Source organism: Acipenser ruthenus, chromosome 25 (assembly GCF_902713425.1).
Source record: "Acipenser ruthenus chromosome 25, fAciRut3.2 maternal haplotype, whole genome shotgun sequence".
NCBI lineage: Eukaryota > Metazoa > Chordata > Actinopteri > Acipenseriformes > Acipenseridae > Acipenser > Acipenser ruthenus.
Window position 1 is genome coordinate 28,984,155 of NC_081213.1, and position 22,993 is coordinate 29,007,147.

Below are 22,993 nucleotides of genomic sequence, written 5' to 3' on the forward strand. Positions count from 1 at the left end.
GCTGCGACAGAGGGGTGAGCGTGTGAGAGAGTCCAGGGGAGCTGTCCAGCTGCGACAGAGGGGTGAGTGTGTGAGAGAGTCCAGGGGAGCGAGCCTCACCGAGGGGGAGCTGTCCAGCTGCGACAGAGGGGTGAGTGTGTGAGAGAGTCCAGGGGAGCTGTCCAGCTGTGACAGAGGGGTGAGTGTGTGAGAGAGTCCAGGGGAGTGAGCCTCACCGAGGGGGAGCTGTCCAGCTGCGACAGAGGGGTGAGTGTGTGAGAGAGTCCAGGGGAGCTGTCCAGCTGTGACAGAGGGGTGAGTGTGTGAGAGAGTCCAGGGGAGCGAGCCTCACCGAGGGGGAGCTGTCCAGCTGCGACAGAGGGGTGAGTGTGTGAGAGTGTCCAGGGGAGTGAGCCTCACCGAGGGGGAGCTGTCCAGCTGCGACAGAGGGGTGAGTGTGTGAGAGTGTCCAGGGGAGTGAGCCTCACCGAGGGGGAGCTGTCCAGTTGCGACAGAGGGGTGAGTGTGTGTGAGAGTCCAGGGGAGCTGTCCAGCTGCGACAGAGGGGTGAGCGTGTGAGAGAGTCCAGGGGAGCGAGCCTCACCGAGGGGGAGCTGTCCAGCTGCGACAGAGGGGTGAGTGTGTGAGAGAGTCCAGGGGAGCGAGCCTCACCGAGGGGGAGCTGTCCAGCTATGACAGGGGGGTGAGTCTTTGTGTGTGTGGGTGAGGGTGAGGGTATCTCTATGTGTCTGTGTGTCGGTGAGTTTTCCAGCTGTGAGTGGAGCTCTGCAAGGGGTACACAGCAGAGTCTGGGTGTGCAGCTCCGCGAGGAGGGCACACGCGCACACGCATGCACACGCACACCCACGCACACGCACGCACCCCAGTGACCCCTGTGTGTTTGCATTGCAGGATTTAGAGAATCAGATGCACATCGCAGAGCAGAGGAGACGGACGCTGCTGAAAGACTTCCACGACACCTGAGCCCTGAGCGAGCGAGAGGGACAGACAGACAGACAGACACAGAGGTCTTGCGACACAGAGGCCCAGACAGCACGCCAGGCTGCAGGACACACACCCCTCCTCTTCATCCCTCTTTTTCTCATCTTTCACTTTCTAGATACCTGACTTCTGTGTGCCTCCCCTCACTGTAGTAAACTGCAGTATTGACGCTGATGTGCTGTAGTAAACTGCAGTATTGACGCTGATGTGCTGTAGTAAACTGCAGTATTGACGCTGATGTGCTGTAGTAAACTGCAGTATTGACGCTGATGTGCTGTAGTAAACTGCAGTGTTTTGGACACAATGTGCCGTTTGTTCATTTTTTTGAGGGTTTATTATTTATCTTTTTAATAAGAAAAAAAAAGGAAGCTATGAATGTTTATAAAACTAGAAACGGATCCAGCGTGATGCTGTGTTTCACCTCCACTCATCTCCTGGACTGTGGCTTAACTTTGCATTGGAGCCAAATCTGGAAAACCTAGCCTGGATTTCTAATGTAGTAATTGTGCAGTACAGTGCAGTATACTGCATTGACAGACAGACCAGCCCCTCCATAGTGATTGCATTGACAGACAGACTAGCCCCTCCATAGTGATGGCATTGACAGACAGACCGACCAGCCTCTCCATAGTGATTGCATTGACAGACAGACTAGCCCCTCCATAGTGATCGCATTGACAGACAGACCAGCCCCTCCATAGTGATGGCATTGACAGACAGACCAGCCCCTCCATAGTGATGGCATTGACAGACAGACTAGCCCCTCCATAGTGATGGCATTGACAGACAGACCAGCCCCTCCATAGTGATTGCATTGACAGACAGACCAGCCCCTCCATAGTGATCGCATTGACAGACAGACTAGCCCCTCCATAGTGATTGCATTGACAGACAGACTAGCTCCTCCATAGTGATTGCATTGACAGACAGACTAGCCCCTCCATAGTGATTGCATTGACAGACAGACCAGCCCCTCCATAGTGATTGCATTGACAGACAGACTAGCCCCTCCATAGTGATTGCATTGACAGACAGTCTGCTTTCTGTCTGTGTTAAGCACTCCCTATGCTTCATTTAGAGAGGCTAAAGAAACGTTCAGATTTATTTGTTCCTGGTTTCTGACAGTATCAGTATTGAGTGTGTCATGGCTGCAGTATTGGCATGGTGTCCATCCCACTGCAGTATCTCACCCTCCTGTCTCTCTCTGTGTCCTCTCTCTGTCTCCTGTCTCTCTCTGTGTCCTCTCTCTGTCTCCTGTCTCTCTCTCTTTCTCTTTCTCTCTCACCTGCTTTCTTCTCTTTTGGTTTTTCTTTCTTTTGAAAATGGCTGTTTCATAGTATTAGGTCATTGAAAAACACTTGTAATTTTCAAAAGTTGTACATGAATACAGAACTAGAATAACAGAAAACAACATTTTTAAAAGTTTGCTGGCTGAGTGTGTTTTGTTCAGGTGTTTTAAGAACAAGAATAAAAAAAACAAACATAAGAACTTGAAAATAGATTTAGAAATGCTGAAAGAAACTCTCGTAAATTCAAAGGCAGACATTTCAAACTCCCTCTTTCAAGTTTATTTCAGTATTTCTGAATCTACCACTGTTGAGTGTTTTAGTTATGGATGCAACTTGACAATAAAACGAATTCTGTGTTGTTAAAGTTTATTTTTTATTGCTCTGTATATTCTGCCTTCTTTCCTGTGATTCGTTGCACAGAAGTGATTTCCAAACCTGATTCATTCCATTGTAGTAAGAGGGACCCCCCCTGTGTGTCTGGATTGGAGGACTGGGGAGCCTGCGAGCGGTCCAGGCTCAGGGAATGCTGGGATACAGAGGGCTTCCCAGCGCTCGGCCTCATGGGTACTCCACTGGTCTTCGCTTTCCATTCTAACGGAGCTCTCAAGTACTGAACTGAACTGAGAATGGGCTCAATCACACCTTTACTTGTTTTCAGCTATGAAACAGATGCAGCGTTCAAGTTAGCGATAGCATTTTATAACTTGAAATCTGCAGCTTGTTAGGAGCTGAGAACAATTGAAGAGGTCTGACTGAGCAGATGATCTGTTCAGGGAAGGGTCAGGTGAAGTAATATAAACCAGCAGACACGGGGGGGTCCCCAGGACGAGGGCTGGGCAGCCCTGTCCCCTATCACCCGTCTCTTCAGTTCACCCCCCGCTGCTGGAGAAGAGACTGGAGAGGGCGGGTCAGCTGCTGCTTCCACAGCCCGGTCACTGTGAGGAGCAGGAGCGACTCTTTCTGCACTGATTGTATCTTCTTGTGCCAGGTTTTATTTAATCTGTGCGTGCATATCTGTTGCGTGGAGGATGAGCCGTGCTTCATGGATATGTGTGTGAGCACTAAGAGAAAGCCTTGTGCTTCTGTAATTCACTCGGTGTGTCGCAGGAGCGAGGAGAGGTCCGGGTCGGGGTTTGGTGACGGTGGCGTTCAGCGCGCATCTGTGGAACTCGTTAATAGAAGCAGAAAGCTATTTCTGCTCTCATTCGTGCACCACGCGTTGCGCAGTCGATTGGCTGGTGATTCCCACGCGGAGAATCAATACTCAAGTCACGGGACACTCATTCCCTGCGCGCGTTTCAGATTCCCATTAGAAAATCCGCATCACGAGTGTGGAGGTACAGTCCGGAAGTTACGTAGAAACATTTGATTGATAAACAGTATCAAAGAGTCAAATAAATTGAAAGAAACGTCACTCGAATGACTTTTTTTTTTCTTTCCTAAAAATGTAACCTGTGATATAAAGTGCATGTAATCTTCTGAATGGAGCGGCTCCGATTGCACGCTGTTATATCACACCGTGTAGTAAAACGCAGTGATGCTCTGTAGAGATCTAAATAGAACGATACTTTTCATGTAAATGTTCGTTTGTTAATTCGGGATCGGGGTGCAGTAATCGTGCTCGATGCTGGGTAGGGTGTTGAGCTGGCATTGGGATCCGCTCCTGCACAGCGCCTTGTGCACCCCACTTACACCACTGCCGTGTGTGTGTGTGTGTGTGAGGAAAAGGAAGTGACGATCGGGACAGTCTGCATACCCCCGCGGAAGCAGGCGGGTTGTCCTGTAGAAACACGTTGTGGGTCGGGAGAGAACTGGGTTCTGTCGTGTGGAGAAATCGAGTCAACACGGGTTCACTGGACAGCTCATCGCGATTCAAACCGGCCGTCCACCCAGACACAGACACGCTCGCCCTGTGAGAGGAAAGCGAAGCCACGCTCAGCGGACCCCAGCCGTTCTCAGGACGGCTAAGTAGTTTATTGTAGTTTTTCTCCAACCAGGAGAGCATGGCGGATTATCTGATCAGCGGCGGGACGGGCTATGTCCCGGAGGATGGACTCGCGGCCCGGCAGCTTTTCAACTGCGGAGACGGACTGACTTACAAGTGAGTGACCGAAACAGAACCGGACGAACGAGGCAGCGGCACTCCGAGGACTTGCATTACTGATAATCATCATCAGCATCATAATATTGCATTTAAACAGTGCGATAATAACCTCTCTCGTGTCCGCGTGTCTCCGTGTTGTTTGGAAGTCATTTTGGTGTTGCTCTGAAATCTCTTCTTGGTGTTTGTTGTCTCTCGTCCTGCATTGCCAGCACACACTGAGCGGTGCTGAAGTGCAGAGCCCACGGCGCGCGGTCTTACACCTCCAAACAGCGATTCTGTAATAACCGAGATTCGTTCAGTGGTGACACAATACACTCTTAATTAATAGCACTCCTTAAACATAGCAGATCGTACACGCGTGTATTTGTGCTGTACTCCTGCAGATCGTACACGTGTGTATTTGTGCTGTACTCCTGCAGATCGTACACGTGTGTATTTGTGTTGTAATCCTGCAGATCGTACACGTGTGTATTTGTGCTGTACTCCTGCAGATCGTACACGTGTGTATTTGTGTTGTAATCCTGCAGATCGTACACGTGTGTATTGCTGGGGGTGGGTTGTACTGGGAATAAGAAACTCAAGTGCTGCTGCCAGTATATTACTGGTTTTAGACACGCTGCTTTGTGAATAAGGGCAGTCATTTGGGGAGTAAACTAACCTCAAAAGCGCCATCTTTAGAAATACTGACGAGACCTACTAAATTCAACGCCAAACGTCTGGGCTTTCTCATTGAAGACGTCGAGAAAGACTTCCAAGTGGAATTGATGACGTTCCTTTTGGTATTTCTAAAGCTAGCCCTGTTGCATGGTGAATAGTTATTAATAACTTTGGAAAAGCGTCTTTGGAAGTGGGTGGAACTGTAGTGTACTGCAGGTGCTGTGCTGAGTGGAGCAGTATGACTGGAGCTGTAATGACGGTGGAGCAGTGTGACGATGGAGCAGTATGACTGTGGAGCAGTATGACGGTGGAGCAGTGTGACTGGAGCAGTGTGACGGTGGAGCAGTGTGACTGGAGCAGTGTGACACTGGAGCAGTGTGACTGGAGATGTGCGACGGTGGAGCAGTGTGACACTGGAGCAGTGTGACTGGAGATGTGCGACGGTGGAGCAGTGTGACACTGGAGCAGTGTGACGGTGGAGCAGTGTGACTGGAGCAGTGTGACGGTGGATGGCGTGCGCGGTAGAGCAGTGATGGTGGAGCAGTGTGACGGTGGAGCAGTGATGGTGGAGCAGTGTGACTGGAGCTGTGTGATGCATTATAAAGACGTTTCGGAGGGCTGTATCGCATCACTGTCTGGGTGTATGATGTATTATAAAGACGTTTTGGAGGGCTGTATCGCATCACTGTCGGGGTGTATGATGCATTATAAAGACGTTTCGGAGGGCTGTATCGCATCACTGTCGGGGTGTATGATGCATTATAAAGACGTTTCGGAGGGCTGTATCGCATCACTGTCGGGGTGTATGATGCATTATAAAGACGTTTCGGATGGCCTCCTCTCTGTCTGTTGTGCTGCAGTGCTCGTGTGAGTCTCTGTGTCGCTGTGCTGCTCTCGTCTCGGCGACGCTGGCAGTTCTAATAATAGTCAGTTCTAATAATGGAGCTTTCCGTCCAGCTTGCAGAAGTCTCCCCAGTGACCTCTAACCCAGAAGAGCACGTCCCAGCTGCCTCAGTCAGTCTGCAGGAGGGGGCAGGAGGTACAAACATGTGGATACAAACGCTGCGGACGTCCGTTTGCCTTTTAAAACTCTTGAATCATCAAAGCAACTTTTCAAATGTGTCAGCAGTAGAGATGATATAATTGCACAGCAGTGTGATCCATCCCAGGTTTCACAGAGTTTAATAAGACACCCCTGAGCTTGTTACCTAAACACACTGGGGTGAATCGAGTTCATAGGAAAACGTGGAATGGATGAAACCACTGTGCAGTGGGAGCCGCCTTACCATCCCGCGTGTGTGTGTGCGAGAGTGACCCACTGTGTATAGCTCAGGTGAGTCTTGTTAAACTCAGAGAAACCCAGGAATGGATCACACTGCTGTGCAGCGGGAGTCTGATTCCCATCCCTGGAATGTGTGCTGATGTAGAAAGCGAGCCTCTGCCATGGCCAGCCCTCTATGTGTCTGCTCTGCTCGAAACAGAGGACTGACTGTTTGTTTGTTTGCTTGTTTCAGTGACTTCCTCATCCTGCCCGGGTACATCGACTTCACAGCAGATCATGTGGTGAGAGTCCCTCAGGCTGTCCGAGGGGTTCATACTGCTGCCCTTCACAAGAATGCAGTGCTGGGGGACTGTGTGTCTCTGCAGTGCTGGGGGACTGTGTGTCTCTGCAGTGCTGGGTGACTGTGTGTCTCTGCAGTGCTGGGTGACTGTGTGTCTCTGCAGTGCTGTAGTCAGTGCTGGGTGACTGTGTGTCTCTGCAGTGCTGTAGTCAGTGCTGGGTGACTGTGTGTCTCTGCAGTGCTGTAGTCAGTGCTGGGTGACTGTGTGTCTGCAGTGCTGTAGTCAGTGCTGGGTGACTGTGTGTCTCTGCAGTGCTGTAGTCAGTGCTGGGTGACTGTGTGTCTGCAGTGCTGTAGTCAGTGCTGGGTGACTGTGTGTCTCTGCAGTGCTGTAGTCAGTGCTGGGTGACTGTGTGTCTCTGCAGTGCTGTAGTCAGTGCTGGGTGACTGTGTGTCTCTGCAGTGCTGTAGTCAGTGCTGGGTGACTGTGTGTCTCTGCAGTGCTGTAGTCAGTGCTGGGTGACTGTGTGTCTCTGCAGTGCTGTAGTCAGTGCTGGGTGACTGTGTGTCTCTGCAGTGCTGTAGTCAGTGCTGGGTGACTGTGTGTCTCTGCAGTGCTGTAGTCAGTGCTGGGTGCTGATGGACTCTCTTGTGTTTGCTCTCAGGACCTGACCTCTGCCCTGACGAAGCGCATCACACTGAAGACCCCCCTGGTCTCCTCTCCCATGGACACAGTGACCGAGTCCAGCATGGCCATCGCCATGGCAGTGAGTATGAGGGGTCTGGACAGGCTTGAGTGGGGCTCTGTGTAGAACAGGCCTGGAATACAGAGCTGCGTTACTTCATCCTGTTCAGGGGTCAAGGGGTGATAGACAGATCAGCAACTCCATCTTGATGAAGCGTGCAAGAGTAACATCTCTCTCTCTCCTCTCTCTCTGTCTCTCTCTCTCCTCTCTGTCTCTCTCTCTCTCTGTCTCCTCCACTCTCCTGTCTCTCTCTCCTCTCTCTCTCTCTCAGCTCACGGGAGGGATTGGATTTCTGCATCACAATTGCACACCGGAGTTCCAGGCCAATGAAGTGCGCAAAGTCAAGGTAAACAAGATCACTGCCAAGGGGGGTTCTAGCCTGCGTGTGTGTGTACGTGTGTGTGTATGTGTGTGCGCGTGCGTGCGTGTGTGTGTGTACGTGTGTGCGTGCGTGCGTGCGTGCGTGTGTGGCGGGGTGCCTCCGCCCCTGTGTGTATTTTGTGGGTTGTGTTGTGTGTGGTGTGTTATTTTTTGGGTATGTATATTGGTGCACAGGATATAATTGGGCTGTGCAGCAGGAGTGTTGTAATATGTATTTCGGGATTGTGTGTATTTTGTCAGCTCAACAGTTTGTTTGATTGTCACATTGCAAAATATACATTACTGACCATCTCTCATGCTCTGTAGCAGTGTATAAGCACCCCTCTGTAGGGTTTCATCACAGTCCTCTCCTCTCCTCTCTTCTCCTCTCCTCTCCCCTGTAGAAGTATGAGCAGGGTTTCATCACAGTCCTCTCCTCTCCTCTCTTCTCCTCTCCTCTCCCCTGTAGAAGTATGAGCAGGGTTTCATCACAGCCCTCTCCTCTCCTCTCCTCTCCTCTCCTCTCCTCTCCTCTCCTCTCCTCTCCCCTGTAGAAGTATGAGCAGGGTTTCATCACAGTCCTCTCCTCTCCTCTCCTCTCCTCTCCCCTGTAGAAGTATGAGCAGGGTTTCATCACAGTCCTCTCCTCTCCTCTCTTCTCCTCTCCTCTCCCCTGTAGAAGTATGAGCAGGGTTTCATCACAGTCCTCTCCTCTCCTCTCTTCTCCTCTCCTCTCCCCTGTAGAAGTACGAGCAGGGTTTCATCACAGACCCCGTGGTGATGAGTCCTCAGAAGCGTGTGCAGGACGTGTTCCAGGCGAAGGCACGGCACGGGTTCTGTGGTATTCCGATCACAGAGAGTGGGAAGATGGGCGGTAAGCTGGTGGGAATCATCTCCTCCCGAGACATCGACTTCCTGAAGGAGGAGGAGCACAGCCTGCCACTCAGCGAGGTGGGGAGGGGTTTAAACCAGGGGGGAGGGGCTAGAACAGTGGATGTGAAGGGTAAACACAGAGATGAATTGAAACCAGGAGGGGGCGCTCAAACCAGGGGAGTAAAACGAGGAGGGATTACTGGTGCTGTGCTGGTTTGGATTGATCTCTGTGTTTTGGATTGATCTCTGTGTTTTGGATTGATCTCTGTGTTCGGATTGATCTCTGTGTTTGGATTGATCTCTGTGTTCGGATTGATCTCTGTGTTCGGATTGATCTCTGTGTTCGGATTGATCTCTGTGTTCGGATTGATCTCTGTGTTTGGATTGATCTCTGTGTTTGGATTGATCTCTGTGTTTGTATTGATCTCTGGGGTTTGGATTGATCTCTGTGTTTGGATTGATCTTTATGTTTGGATTGATCTCTGGGTTTTGGATTGATCTCTGGGTTTGGATTGATCTCTGGGTTTGGATTGATCTCTGGGTTTGGATTGATCTCTGGGTTTTGGATTGATGTCTGGGTTTGGATTGATCTCTGGGTTTGGATTGATCTCTGGGTTTGGATTGATCTCTGGGTTCGGATTGATCTCTGTGTTTTGGATTGATCTCTGTGTTTTGGATTGATCTCTGTGTTCGGATTGATCTCTGGGTTTGGATTGATCTCTGTGGTTTGGATTGATCTCTGGGGTTTGGATTGATCTCTGGGTTTGGATTGATCTCTGGGTTTGGATTGATCTCTGGGGTTTGGATTGATCTCTGGGTTTGGATTGATCTCTGGGTTTTGGATTGATCTCTGGGTTTGGATTGATCTCTGGGGTTTGGATTGATCTCTGTGTTTTGGATTGATCTCTGGGTTTGGATTGATCTCTGTTCAGGTGATGACGAAGCGCGAGGACCTGGTTGTGGCCCCGGCGGGAGTCACTCTGAAAGAGGCCAACGAGATCCTGCAGCGCAGCAAGAAGGGTGAGAGGAGGGAGAGGGAGAGGAGAGGAGGGAGAGGAGAGGAGGGGAGGGGAGGGCAGGGCAGGGCAGGGGGAAATGAGAGAGTAGGGAGCTGGAGGGTCAGGAGGGTTGGGGGAGAGATTGGTTAGATCTCTTATTAAAATGCAGTGGAATGACATCCTCCCCCAGGGAAGCTGCCCATCGTGAATGAGCAGGGGGAGCTGGTCGCCATCATCGCGCGCACCGACCTCAAGAAGAACCGCGACTTCCCGCTCGCCTCCAAGGACGCCAAGAAGCAGCTGCTGTGCGGAGCCGCCATCGGCACTCACGAGGACGACAAGTACCGGCTGGACCTGCTGGCAAAGGCCGGCGTGGACACGGTGGTGCTGGTGAGTCCAGCTGGGAGCACTGGGAGGGTAGCACCGGGCTACTGCACTGGGGGAGCTATGGGAGTGGCAGCATTGTACTGGGAGTGTGCCGTGTTGTACTGGTTATCTGATTTCCACCCCTCCTCTCTCAGGACTCCTCTCAGGGGAACTCAATCTACCAGATCAACATGATCCAATACATCAAGGAGAAGTACCCAGAACTGCAGGTCATCGGGGGCAACGGTGAGGCGGGGGGGGGGGAGGGGGGCAAGGGTGAGGCGGGGGGGCAGTTTTAACCCCTTATTCTCTACTTGTTTTCTCCCCTCAGTGGTGACAGAGTGGGGTTAGGGTTAGGGTTAGGGTTTGGGGTTTGGTTTCGGGGTTAGGGTAGGGTCGGGGGCTGGGTTGGTTTGGGGAGGGGCGGTCAGTGTTGGGGTTTGGGGTGGGTCAGTGTTGGGGTTTGGGGTGGGTCAGTGTTGGGGTTTGGGGTGGGTCAGTTGGGGTTTGGGCAGGGGCAGTGTTGGGGTTTGGGCAGGGGCAGTGTTGGGGTTTGGGGTGGTTCAGTGTTGGGGTTTGGGGTGGTCAGTGTTGGGGTTTGGGCAGGGGCAGTGTTGGGGTTTGGGGTGGGTCAGTGTTGTGGTTTGGGGTGGTCAGTGTTGGGGTTTGGGGTGGGGTGGTCAGTGTTGGGGTTTGGGGTGGGGTGGTCAGTGTTGGGGTTTGGGGTGGGTCAGTGTTGGGGTTTGGGGTGGGGTGGTCAGTGTTGGGGTTTGGGGTAGTCAGTGTTGGGGTTTGGGGTGGGTCAGTGTTGGGGTTTGGGGTGGGTCAGTATTAGGGTTTGGGGTGGGGTGGTCAGTGTTGGGGTTTGGGGTGGTCAGTGTTGGGGTTTGGGGTGGGGTGGGTCAGTATTGGGGTTTGGGGTGGGTCAGTGTTGGGGTTTGGGGTGGGTCAGTGTTGGGGTTTGGGGTGGTCAGTGTTGGGGTTTGGGCAGGGGCAGTATTAACCCCTTGTTCTCTCTCTCTCAGTGGTGACGGCGGCCCAGGCGAAGAACTTGATTGATGCTGGGGTCGACGCTCTCAGAGTGGGTATGGGCAGCGGATCCATCTGCATCACACAGGAGGGTAAGTGAGAACCAGTGAGAGCAGGGCACTGGGGAGACTGGGACCCAGACCAAGCGCTAGAACCAATACACTGGGGAAGGGTAAAGACCAGTACCGTGCAAGACGGGAAACCAGTGTGAGGTGTGCAGACCTGTCCCTTCTGCACCCCTGGTGACCGTGCAGTATCTCTCTTTCTCGCACTCTGTCCTGCATCCTATACCCTAACACCTCTCCCCCTCCCTCTCCTCTTTTTTCTCTGCTCTCTCAGCCTCTCACTTTACTCTCTTCACACTCCTCTCTCTGTGTTTCTCTCTCTAGCTGCTCCCAGTGTCCCTCCAGATCTCAGGTCCCACAGCCCCAAAAGCCCATCTATAGTAACGGGATTTTGTAGTAAGTCCCTCCCACTGCCGCACACAGCACTCCCATTGGTTCTCCCTGTGTGCCTGCTGCTCTGATTGGCTCATGGGTCTGCTTTGTAGAAGTAGATGATTAGCTGGGGGGTTTGAGGCTTTTGATGCTGGCCCCGCCCATTAACTGTGACTCAATGAGACTGACTTCTCCCCCGCTAACCTTAATCAACAAACTCGTGATTTCTGACTTGTTGTAGTTGTATTGAGAGGACTGTATTCAGCCCATGCATTCCATCATGGGCCCCCTTGTCACTTTACATTGCGTGTGTGTGATAACCTTACCAGTATCTGAACCTCGCATCTCTCCTGCACCTCCCTGCCAGTGTCACTAGGTGGCACAAGGGAGTTTCATCCTGCAGTCTGTGCTGCCCCCCAGGATGAATGCATTCTTCAAACACGCACACGCATGCACGCATGCACACGCACACACTCACGCACTCATATTCTCTTTGCTTCTCTGATGCACTGGTGTAAGTTTGTGTGGGGCTGCAGGATAATCGCTGTGCCAGCGTGTCTCTGCTGTGCCAGCGTGTGTGTCTCTGCTGTGCTGGGGGGGTGCACCCTGTGTGTGTGTCTACACTGGCTTTTCCTTACTCCTTCACTCCCTCACTTCACTCCCTCACTCCCTCACTTCACTCCTTCACTCTCTGACTGCACGGCTACTCTGCCACTTACTGCAAGTCTGTCCTGCGTATAGCAGCGTGTGCTCAGGACTATTCTCAGTGTGTGTGTCTATACGTAGTGCTGGCGTGTGTGTGTGTGTGTACTGTCTCTCTCTAGTGCTGACGTGTGTGTTGTCACTCTTTCTCTCCCTCTCTCTCTCTCTAGTGCTGACGTGTGTGTTGTCACTCTCTCTCTCCCTCTCTCTCTCTAGTGCTGGCGTGTGTGTTGTCACTCTCTCTCTCCCTCTCTCTCTCTCTCTAGTGCTGGCGTGTGTGTTGTCACTCTCTCTCTCCCTCTCTCTCCCTCTCTCTCCCTCTAGTGCTGGCGTGTGTGTTGTCACTCTCTCTCTCCCTCTCTCTCCCTCTAGTGCTGGCGTGTGTGTTGTCACTCTCTCTCTCCCTCCCTCTCTCTCTAGTGCTGGCGTGTGTGTTGTCACTCTCTCCCTCTCTCTCTAGTGCTGGCGTGTGTGTTGTCACTCTCTCTCTCCCTCTCTCTCTCTCTAGTGCTGGCGTGTGTGTTGTCACTCTCTCTCTCCCTCCCTCTCTCTCTAGTGCTGGCGTGTGTGTTGTCACTCTCTCTCCCTCTCTCTCTAGTGCTGGCATGTGTGTTGTCACTCTCTCCCTCTCTCTCTCTCTAGTGCTGGCGTGTGTGTTGTCACTCTCTCTCTCCCTCCCTCTCTCTCTAGTGCTGGCATGTGTGTTGTCACTCTCTCTCTCTCCCTCCCTCTCTCTCTAGTGCTGGCGTGTGGACGGCCTCAGGCCACGGCGGTCTATAAGGTGTCGGAGTACGCGCGGCGCTTCGGGGTCCCGGTGATCGCCGACGGGGGGATCCAGACGGTTGGGCACATCGCCAAGGCACTGGCACTCGGGGCATCCACAGGTGAGAAGACCACAGCACAGACTGGCACAGCATAGACTGGAATAGCACAGCATAGACTGGAATAGCACAGCATAGACTGGAACAGCACAGCCAGGCTGGAACAGCACAGCATAGACTGGAACAGCACAGCATAGACTGGAACAGCACAGCAGGGATGGAAATAAGACTCGTCAGTTTCAACCATTCCATTTACTACAAGCTCGATTTGCCCCAGTGTGTACTGGCAACAAGCTCAGGTGTGTCTTAATAAACTCTGTGAAACCAGGAATGGATCAAACTGCTATGCAATGGGAGTCTTATTGCCATCCCTGCTTGTATGCCATGTATAGTGAGTGTCTCTCTCTCTGTCTCACAGTGATGATGGAGTCTCTCTCTCTGTCTCTCAGTGATGATGGAGTCTCTCTGTCTCAGTGATGATGGAGTCTCTCTCTCTCTGTCTCTCAGTGATGATGGAGTCTCTCTCTCTGTCTCTCAGTGATGATGGAGTCTCTCTCTGTCTCTCAGTGATGATGGAGTCTCTCTCTGTCTCTCAGTGATGATGGAGTCTCTCTCTCTGTCTCTCAGTGATGATGGGCTCCCTGCTGGCTGCCACCTCCGAGGCTCCCGGAGAATATTTCTTCTCTGATGGGATTCGGCTCAAGAAGTACCGCGGCATGGGCTCTCTCGACGCCATGGACAAGAACCTGGGCTCCCAGAACCGATACTTCAGGTACCACAGTACCTCCCTCTACACCCCCATACCTCCCTCTGTACACGAGAACCTGGGCTCCCCGAACCCATACTTCAGATACCTCCCTCTACACCCCCATACCTCCCTCTGTACACGAGAACCTGGGCTCCCCGAACCCATACTTCAGATACCTCCATCTACACCCCCATACCTCCCTCTGTACACGAGAACCTGGGCTCCCCGAACCCATACTTCAGATACCTCCCTCTACACCTCCATACCTCCCTCTGTACACGAGAACCTGGGCTCCTCGAACCCATACTTCAGATACCCAGACCCTTAACTCCCTGTCTGTCCCCAATATGCCAACAGACCTATTCCCTCCCTCTCTCTCTCTCTCTCTCTCTCTCTCTCTCTCTCTCTCTCTCTCTCTCTCTCTCTCTCTCTCTCTCCCCCCCCCCCCCCCCCCTCTCTCCACAGCGAGTCTGATAAGATCAAGGTGGCTCAGGGGGTGTCGGGGGCGGTGCAGGATAAGGGCTCCATCCACAAGTTCGTCCCGTACCTAATCGCAGGGATCCAGCACTCCTGCCAGGACATCGGGGCAAAGAGCCTCACGCAAGTCAGGTGGGTCTGTCTGTCTGTTCACACACACACACCAATACACACCCCACACTGCTACACAACACTGATCCCTGTCTGTGTCTGTCTCTGGCAGGTCTATGATGTACTCGGGGGATCTGAAGTTTGAGAAGCGCTCCACGTCGGCGCAGGTGGAGGGCGGGGTGCACAGCCTGCACACGTAAGTCACAGCGAGAGAGAGTGAGGGGGCGGGGCTGAGACTCCTGAAATAACACACAGCGAGGGGGCGGGGCTGAGACTCCTGAAATAACACACAGCGAGGGGGCGGGGCTGAGACTCCTAAAATAACACACAGCGAGGGGGTGGGGCTGAGACTCCTGAAATAACACACAGCGAGGGGGCGGGGCTGAGACTCCTGAAATAACACACAGCGAGGGGGCGGGGCTGAGACTCCTGAAATAACACACAGCGAGGGGGCGGGGCTGAGACTCCTCCTGAAATAACACACAGCGAGGGGGCGGGGCTGAGACTCCTGAAATAACACACAGCGAGGGGGCGGGGCTGAGACTCCTGAAATAACACACAGCGAGGGGGCGGGGCTGAGACTCCTGAAATAACACACAGCGAGGGGGCGGGGCTGAGACTCCTGAAATAACACACAGCGAGGGGGCGGGGCTGAGACTCCTGAAATAACACACAGCGAGGGGGCGGGGCTGAGACTCCTGAAATAACACACAGCGAGGGGGCGGGGCTGAGACTCCTCCTGAAATAACACACAGCGAGGGGGCGGGGCTGAGACTCCTGAAATAACACACAGCGAGGGGGCGGGGCTGAGAGTCCTGAAATAACACACAGCGAGGGGGCGGGGCTGAGACTCCTGAAATAACACACAGCGAGGGGGCGGGGCTGAGACGCCTCCTGAAATAACACACAGCGAGGGGGCGGGGCTGAGACTCCTGAAATAACACACAGCGAGGGGGCGGGGCTGAGACTCCTGAAATAACACACAGCGAGGGGGCGGGGCTGAGACTTGTTTGGCATTGAGAAGGACTTGTAGAGTTTCTTTTAATAGTAGCTGTGCTGCTGTGTGGCAGTGCTTCAGTTGTGTCTGTTTCTGTGCAGGTATGAGAAGAGGTTATTCTGAGGACGCTGTGAGGATCTGACCAGCTGCTCTGCTTGAGTGTTCCCAGTCCTCCCAGTCCATCCCAGCACTCCACACACCAGACAGCCAATAGCAACTGGGGGGGGGGGGGGGCCTGTACAGACAGTCCTCTGTGTGTGTGATATGCAGTCTCATGAATGCGACAGTGTGTGTGTTTGTGTGCCAACAGTTCTGTACAGAATATTTTATTCCCTTAAAATGACCTGAGAGTTAAAAACATGAACTCTTTGTATTTTTTCCATGATCCCGTTCTCTCTCTCTCTCTCTCATCTTGTGTGTTTGATCCCTGTCTGCAGTACAGTGTCGTTCATGCAGGGACTGGTTCATTAGCAAAGCTCATGATTTTAGCCAGACCTGTAGTTTTTTTTAAAGATCTGAATTTCTGCACTCGCTGGTAGAATATTAATACAGCAGAAGCTCAAAGCTAGGAACACAGCTGGACCGGAGACTGACTATCAGATGTCTGAGACTCTCAGTCTGCTATTGTTTTCAGTGCTTTCATTAGCATCTACTGGATTAACCCATTAAGTGGACAGGCTACTTTGTCATGTTCTGGAGTCTGTTTAACTGGCATCTGCCTCTTTAACTACATTGTTATAAGAACTTACTCTCTTTTTGTTAAACGCTAAAGTGAAGTCTGATGCAGCTGCTGATTCATGCCTTTCTGATGCCTCGATATAAAATAACTGAAGGCTGAAAATAACCCATCTCTTGGTGTTTTATTCAGTGCTGATGAAGCGGCTTCATTTTCTGTGTGTTCATCACCGGAGTGACATTGCACTGCTGTGATTACAGGCACGCGAAACAAAGGATTTAGAAAAACAAGGGTCTAGAACATCTCAAACGACGTCAGTGCAGCTCGGTGGGATTTCTTTCATCTGGGTCTAGAACATCTCAAACGATGTCAGTGCAGCTCGGTGGTTTGTTTCATCTGGGTCTAGAACATCTCAAACGATGTCAGTGCAGCTCGCTGGGGTTTCTTTCATCTGGGTCTAGAACATCTCAAACGATGTCAGTGCAGCTCGGTGGTTTGTTTCATCTGGGTCTAGAACATCTCAAACGATGTCAGTGCAGCTCGGTGGGGTTTCTTTCACCTGGGTCTAGAACATCTCAAACGATGTCAGTGCAGCTCGGTGGGATTTCTTTCATCTGGGTCTAGAACATCTCAAACGATGTCAGTGCAGCTCGGTGGGATTTCTTTCAAAGAAAACATTTGCTTTTTCATGTGTTAATGAAAGGTCTACATCTTTATCAGGCTGAATCATTCTAATAAAACAAGAACTACGACATTCTGTCCCAAGCGTTTCTGCTACAAGACCTTGAGAAACACATGCATCTGATTCAACACAAGCCCCTATGAGAAAGGCTTTTCCTTTTAATCATAAATACATATTTCTATTGAAGTGATTCTCTGAACAGGGCTGCTCGCAGTCTCATTCTCGCACACACACAGCTGTGAAGATCATGCCATCTCCTCTTCGCTCCTTGCATCACTTCCTGTCTGGTAGCCCCTCCCTCCTCACTGTCCTGCGCTGGGGGGCGGGATCAGCCCGGCTGCTGTGATTCGTCGCTCGCTGGTCAGGAAGTTGAAGGTGGCGCAGGCATTGGCCTAAATGAGACACAGGAGATCATTTTTTTATAGAACAGCAGAAAATGGCATCTTCATCTCTGGACTGGGGTGTCAGTATCTGGGGTCTCCTCACACTCCTCTCTAGACTGGGGTGTCAGTATCTGAGGTCTCCTCACACTCCTCTCTAGACTGGGGTGTCAGTATCTGAGGTCTCCTCACACTCCTCTCTAGACTGGGGTGTCAGTATCTGAGGTCTCCTCACACTCCTCTCTAGACTGGGGTGTCAGTATCTGGGGTCTCCTCACACTCCTCTCTAGACTGGGGTGTCAGTATCTGGGGTCTCCTCACTCCTCTAGACTGGGGTGTCAGTATCTGGGGTCTCCTCACACTCCTCTCTAGACTGGGGGTCTCTCACCGTGTCCTGCACCTCCACTGCGATCCTCTTCTTCTTCATGAACTCCAGGATCCGGGGCTCAAGCCTCTCCACACGGTCCCCTGTGCCTAGGACAAGGATCTCTGAGGGGGGGGGGGGGAGGAGAGGGAAGGGAGAGGGGGAGAGCTTTTCAGTGATGGCTGTTCCAGTGATAGTCCTCCATGACCAGTGAGCTTCATCTGAATGGTTTCCACAATGCAGCGGCATCTCCAGGAACACAGGTTACTATGTGGTGTGCTGGGTGTCTCTTACTGTGTGAAATAACGTCTCTTACAATCGGAGCCGCTGTACACACGCGCACACCCTCACGCTGACCCTCACGCGCACACACACTGACCCTCGCACGCACGGGCGCACACCCTCACACGCTGACCCTCACACGCACACACACGGGCACGCACACACACTGACCCTCACACGCATGGGCGCACACCCTCACACGCTGACCCTCACGCGCACACACACGGGCACGCACGCGCACACCCTCACACGCTGACCCTCACACACACACTCAATTAACACACACACCTACATTAAAAAGATAGTCACTGCTATTGAACAAAAGTGTGTGAGTGTGTTTTGTTTTTTTTAATCATGGCGGGGTCTCTTTGGGGGACGCACCTATCTTGGGTTCCAGCAGGTAGAAGAGGGACAGGCTGTCCTCGCTGATGTCTTTATAGGTGCCCACCTGCAGAGAGAGGACAGACTGGAGAGTGTGTGGATGCACTCCTCACTCAGTTCAACACAAGCGATATTTACAGACCCTCACACTGACACAGACCCCCCCCCCCCCCCCCCCCCACACAGCAGCAGGAGTCTTGTTTCCATCCCTGGAGACAGACAGACAGGAGACCCACGTTCCACTGCAGCACTGCCCTGGGGATTAGGGCGCAGGGCCCCAGCACGCGGTCCCCGTTGATGGTGAATCCTCGCTGGCTGTAGCTCTCAATGAAGGCGACCTCCGGAGCCTCACGCTGCAGCAGAGTCACCGTGGTCTTCTGATAGAGCTCGTCATCCGAGGGGGAGAGGCGGTGAGACCGGGAGAGAGGGGGGCTGCAGAGAGGAGGAGAGGAGATGAGACCGGGAGAGAGGGGGGCTGCAGAGAGGGAGAGAGGAGATGAGACCGGGAGAGAGGGGGGCTGCAGAGAGGGGGAGAGGAGATGAGACCGGGAGAGAGGAGATGAGACCGGGAGAGAGGGGGGCTGCAGAGGGGAGAGGAGATGAGACCGGGAGAGAGGGGGCTGCAGAGAGGGGAGAGGAGATGAGACCGGGAGAGAGAGGGGCTGCAGAGAGGGGGAGAGGCGGTGAGACCGGGAGAGAGGAGATGAGACCGGGAGAGAGGGGGAGAGGCGGTGAGACCGGGAGAGAGGGGGGCTGCAGAGAGGGGGAGAGGAGATGAGACCGGGAGAGAGGGGGGCTGCAGAGAGGGGGAGAGGCGGTGAGACCGGGAGAGAGGGGGGCTGCAGAGAGGGGGAGAGGCGGTGAGACCGGGAGAGAGGAGATGAGACCGGGAGAGAGGGGGGCTGCAGAGAGGGGGAGAGGAGATGAGACCAGGAGAGAGGGGGAGAGGCTGTGAGACCGGGAGAGAGGGGGACTGCAGAGAGGGGGAGAGGCTGTGAGAATGGCAGAGAGAGGGGGAGACCAGGAGAGAGAGGGGGAGAGCGGGAACTCAGAAACACTACAAACAAACATGTCTCTCTCTCTGCTGCTACTTGCAGAGAAAACGAGCCTCTGGTAATCTCTGCCTTGTAGAGCTTTGTAGAAGCCTTGTTTAGAAACATCTCTCCAGACAGCTGCAGCCATTTCCAGACATCATAATAACAACAGACCAAGTGAAAGCATTTTATTTTCTTCATGCAGACACAGCTACAGAGATAAATACCTCCCCGAGTCATTCTGTTTGTGTACAAGATCAGCTCGAAAAACAGCAACGTCTCAAAGTGCTTGTTTTCTGTTTGGAAGTTCGTGACCCCAACCTAGGAAAAGTCATCAAATATGATATGGAGGGGAGTCACACTGAAGGTCAATGGAAAGCCGTGTCTAGGAGGGTTAAACAAACACAAAGAATGTAAAACCTGCACTGGCTCAGTCTGCTCTGCAGTGAGAGTCTAACCCTCCCGCGCTGCTGGGAATGTGATCCAGCCTCACTGCAGTGAGAGTCTAACCCTCCCGCGCTGCTGGGAATGTGATCCAGCCTCACTGCAGTGAGAGTCTAACCCTCCCGCGCTGCTGGGAATGTGATCCAGCCTCACTGCAGTGAGAGTCTAACCCTCCTGCGCTGCTGGGAATGTGATCCAGCCTCACTGCAGTGAGAGTGTAACCCTCCCGCGCTGCTGGGAATGTGATCCAGCCTCACTGCAGCGAGAGTCTAACCCTCCCGCGCTGCTGGGAATGTGATCCAGCCTCACTGCAGTGAGAGTCTAACCCTCCCGCGCTGCTGGGAATGTGATCCAGCCTCACTGCAGTGAGAGTCTAACCCTCCCGCGCTGCTGGGAATGTGATCCAGCCTCACTGCAGCGAGAGTCTAACCCTCCCGCGCTGCTGGGAATGTGATCCAGCCTCACTGCAGCGAGAGTCTAACCCTCCCGCGCTGCTGGGAATGTGATCCAGCCTCACTGCAGTGAGAGTGTAACCCTCCCGCGCTGCTGGGAATGTGATCCAGCCTCACTGCAGTGAGAGTGTAACCCTCCCGCGCTGCTGGGAATGTGATCCAGCCTCACTGCAGTGAGAGTCTAACCCTCCCGCGCTGCTGGGAATGTGATCCAGCCTCACTGCAGTGAGAGTCTAACCCTCCCGCGCTGCTGGGAATGTGATCCAGCCTCACTGCAGTGAGAGTCTAACCCTCCCGCGCTGCTGGGAATGTGATCCAGCCTCACTGCAGTGAGAGTCTAACCCACCCGCGCTGCTGGGAATGTGATCCAGCCTCACTGCAGCGAGAGTCTAACCCTCCCGCGCTGCTGGGAATGTGATCCAGCCTCACTGCAGCGAGAGTCTAACCCTCCCGCGCTGCTGGGAATGTGATCCAGCCTCACTGCAGTGAGAGTGTAACCCTCCCGCGCTGCTGGGAATGTGATCCAGCCTCACTGCAGTGAGAGTGTAACCCTCCCGCGCTGCTGGGAATGTGATCCAGCCTCACTGCAGTGAGAGTCTAACCCTCCCGCGCTGCTGGGAATGTGATCCAGCCTCACTGCAGTGAGAGTCTAACCCTCCCGCGCTGCTGGGAATGTGATCCAGCCTCACTGCAGTGAGAGTCTAACCCTCCCGCGCTGCTGGGAATGTGATCCAGCCTCACACTGCACTGTGGGCATCGTTTACATGTTAGTAATTCACAGGTCTTGTGTCTGTGTGCAAAAGCACAAAACGGCACTTGTTTTTATATAAGTGAGTTAATTCGACATTTAATTTTACCTTTTGAAAGCTGTCGCCTCCGCGCCGAGCCGGAGACCGTAGACTGCGCGCCGGTACAGCACGCGAGAAGAGCCCAAGACAGACATGACTTTGCAGGGGAGCAGACTTGGAGATGCCGCGGGGACACTATTTACTGTGACACCGAGTGGAGCTGCCGAGGAGAGTTACTGCGAGAGAGAGGGAGTGAGGGGGGAGTGGAGTGAAGAGGCTGAGTGTGCTGCCGCCCAGTGGAACAGCGAGGAACTGCAGGTCCTGAGTAACTGACTACAGCAAGCGGACAGAGAGAAAAGATTTCGAGGTTTTTTTTTTTTTCCCCGGTATCTTTTCCCATAATAATAATAATAATAATAATAATAATAATAATAATAATAATAATAATAATAATAATAATAATAATAATAATGGTGTGAAGTGAAGCACAATTGCACGTGTCTGTGTCTTGTATGTGGATTCGTTTGTAGTGCTTACATGACATACATAACAATGTTTTAAAAGAAAGCTTTCTGTGCAGTTTCAGAGTATTTTCTTCAGCCCCTGTAACTTTCAGTATTCTGTGTTTCTCAGTGTGTATGTTTCTCAGTGTGTGTGTTTCTCAGTGTGTGTGTTTCTCAGTGTGTGTATCTCAGTGTGTGTGTGTCTGTGTGTGTTTCTCAGTGTGTATGTTTCTCAGTGTGTGTGTTTCTCAGTGTGTATGTTTCTCAGTGTGTGTGTTTCTCAGTGTGTGTGTTTCTCAGTGTGTGTGTGTCTCAGTGTGTGTGTCTCAGTGTGTGTTTCTCAGTGTTTCTCTAGTTCAGTAGAGAGCAGTGTGCTTGTTGTTCTCTCTGTATGTTTCTCAGTGTGTGTGTTTCTCAGTGTGTGTGTTTCTCAGTGTGTGTATCTCAGTGTGTGTGTGTCTGTGTGTGTTTCTCAGTGTGTATGTTTCTCAGTGTGTGTGTTTCTCAGTGTGTATGTTTCTCAGTGTGTGTGTTTCTCAGTGTGTATGTTTCTCAGTGTGTGTGCTTCTCAGTGTGTGTATCTCAGTGTGTGTGTTTCTCAGTGTGTGTGTGTCTGTGTGTGTTTCTCATTGTGTGTGTTTCTCAGTGTGTGTGTTTCTCAGTGTGTGTGTGTCTCAGTGTGTGTGTTTCTCAGTGTGTGTGTTTCTCAGTGTATGTTTCTCAGTGTGTGTGTGTCTCAGTGTGTGTGTGTCTCAGTGTTTCTCTAGTTCAGTACAGAGCAGTGTGCTTGTTGTTCTCTCTGTGTGTTTCTCAGTGTGTGTGTTTCTCAGTGTGTGTGTTTCTCAGTGTGTGTATCTCAGTGTGTGTGTTTCTCAGTGTGTGTGTGTCTGTGTGTGTTTCTCATTGTGTGTGTTTCTCAGTGTGTGTTTCTCAGTGTGTGTGCTTCTCAGTGTGTGTGTGTCTGTGTGTGTTTCTCATTGTGTGTGTTTCTCAGTGTGTGTGTTTCTCAGTGTGTGTGTTTCTCAGTGTGTGTATCTCAGTGTGTGTGTTTCTCAGTGTGTGTGTGTCTGTGTGTGTTTCTCAGTGTGTGTTTCTCAGTGTGTATGTTTCTCAGTGTGTGTTTCTCAGTGTGTATGTTTCTCAGTGTGTGTGTTTCTCAGTGTGTGTGTCTCAGTGTGTGTTTCTCAGTGTGTGTGTTTCTCAGTGTGTGTGTGTGTCTCAGTGTTTCTCTAGTTCAGTAGAGAGCAGTGTGCTTGTTGTTCTCTCTGTGTGTTTCTCAGTGTGTGTGTTTCTCAGTGTGTGTTTCTCAGTGTGTGTGTGTCTCAGTGTGTGTTTCTCAGTGTGTGTGTCTGTGTGTGTGTTTCTCAGTGTGTGTATCTCAGTGTGTGTGTTTCTCAGTGTGTGTGTGTCTGTGTGTGTTTCTCAGTGTGTGTTTCTCAGTGTGTATGTTTCTCAGTGTGTGTTTCTCAGTGTGTATGTTTCTCAGTGTGTGTGTTTCTCAGTGTGTGTGTCTCAGTGTGTGTTTCTCAGTGTGTGTGTTTCTCAGTGTGTGTGTGTGTCTCAGTGTTTCTCTAGTTCAGTAGAGAGCAGTGTGCTTGTTGTTCTCTCTGTGTGTTTCTCAGTGTGTGTGTTTCTCAGTGTGTGTTTCTCAGTGTGTGTGTGTCTCAGTGTGTGTTTCTCAGTGTTTCTCTAGTTCAGTAGAGAGCAGTGTGCTTGTTGTTCTCTCTGTGTGTTTCTCAGTGTGTGTGT

At 52.1% G+C, this 22,993-nt stretch overlaps 3 protein-coding genes across 6 annotated transcripts in view; 2 read left to right on the forward strand and 1 right to left on the reverse strand.

The window, feature by feature from the left end:
* Window positions 1-2,639, forward strand: part of LOC117412318 (E3 ubiquitin-protein ligase ARIH2) — a 14,202-nt gene extending 11,563 nt beyond the window's left edge. For all 3 annotated transcript variants that reach the window (XM_059000067.1, XM_059000066.1, XM_059000068.1), the window contains one exon: window positions 892-2,639. In XM_059000067.1, the coding sequence (XP_058856050.1) occupies window positions 892-963 (72 nt within the window). In that variant the 3' untranslated portion in view covers window positions 964-2,639. The remainder of the gene's footprint in view (window positions 1-891) is intronic.
* A 1,220-nt stretch (window positions 2,640-3,859) lies between these two features.
* LOC117970144 (inosine-5'-monophosphate dehydrogenase 2) lies at window positions 3,860-16,102 on the forward strand. 2 transcript variants are annotated; one of them, XM_059000063.1, is made up of 15 exons: window positions 3,860-4,371; window positions 6,546-6,594; window positions 7,259-7,360; window positions 7,611-7,685; window positions 8,444-8,650; window positions 9,505-9,592; window positions 9,761-9,960; window positions 10,092-10,182; window positions 10,962-11,057; window positions 11,355-11,426; window positions 12,845-12,988; window positions 13,553-13,697; window positions 14,139-14,282; window positions 14,374-14,457; window positions 15,360-16,102. In XM_059000063.1, the coding sequence occupies exons 1-15, from the start codon at window positions 4,274-4,276 to the stop codon at window positions 15,379-15,381; spliced, it is 1,617 nt and encodes a 538-aa protein (XP_058856046.1). In that variant the 5' UTR covers window positions 3,860-4,273; the 3' UTR covers window positions 15,382-16,102. The 2 variants fall into 2 exon arrangements, with proteins under 2 accessions (XP_058856046.1, XP_058856048.1); XM_059000065.1 differs by lacking the exon at window positions 11,355-11,426 and having other exon boundaries at window positions 3,865-4,371.
* A 632-nt stretch (window positions 16,103-16,734) lies between these two features.
* LOC117970145 (NADH dehydrogenase [ubiquinone] 1 alpha subcomplex assembly factor 3-like) lies at window positions 16,735-20,943 on the reverse strand. The gene is made up of 5 exons (XM_059000069.1): window positions 20,811-20,943; window positions 18,260-18,455; window positions 18,024-18,090; window positions 17,385-17,485; window positions 16,735-17,008 (listed from the first exon to the last, which is right to left on the reverse strand). Exons 1-5 carry the CDS (start codon window positions 20,894-20,896, stop codon window positions 16,919-16,921), a joined length of 540 nt encoding a protein of 179 aa, XP_058856052.1. The 5' UTR covers window positions 20,897-20,943; the 3' UTR covers window positions 16,735-16,918.
* Window positions 20,944-22,993: the final 2,050 nt, after the last annotated feature.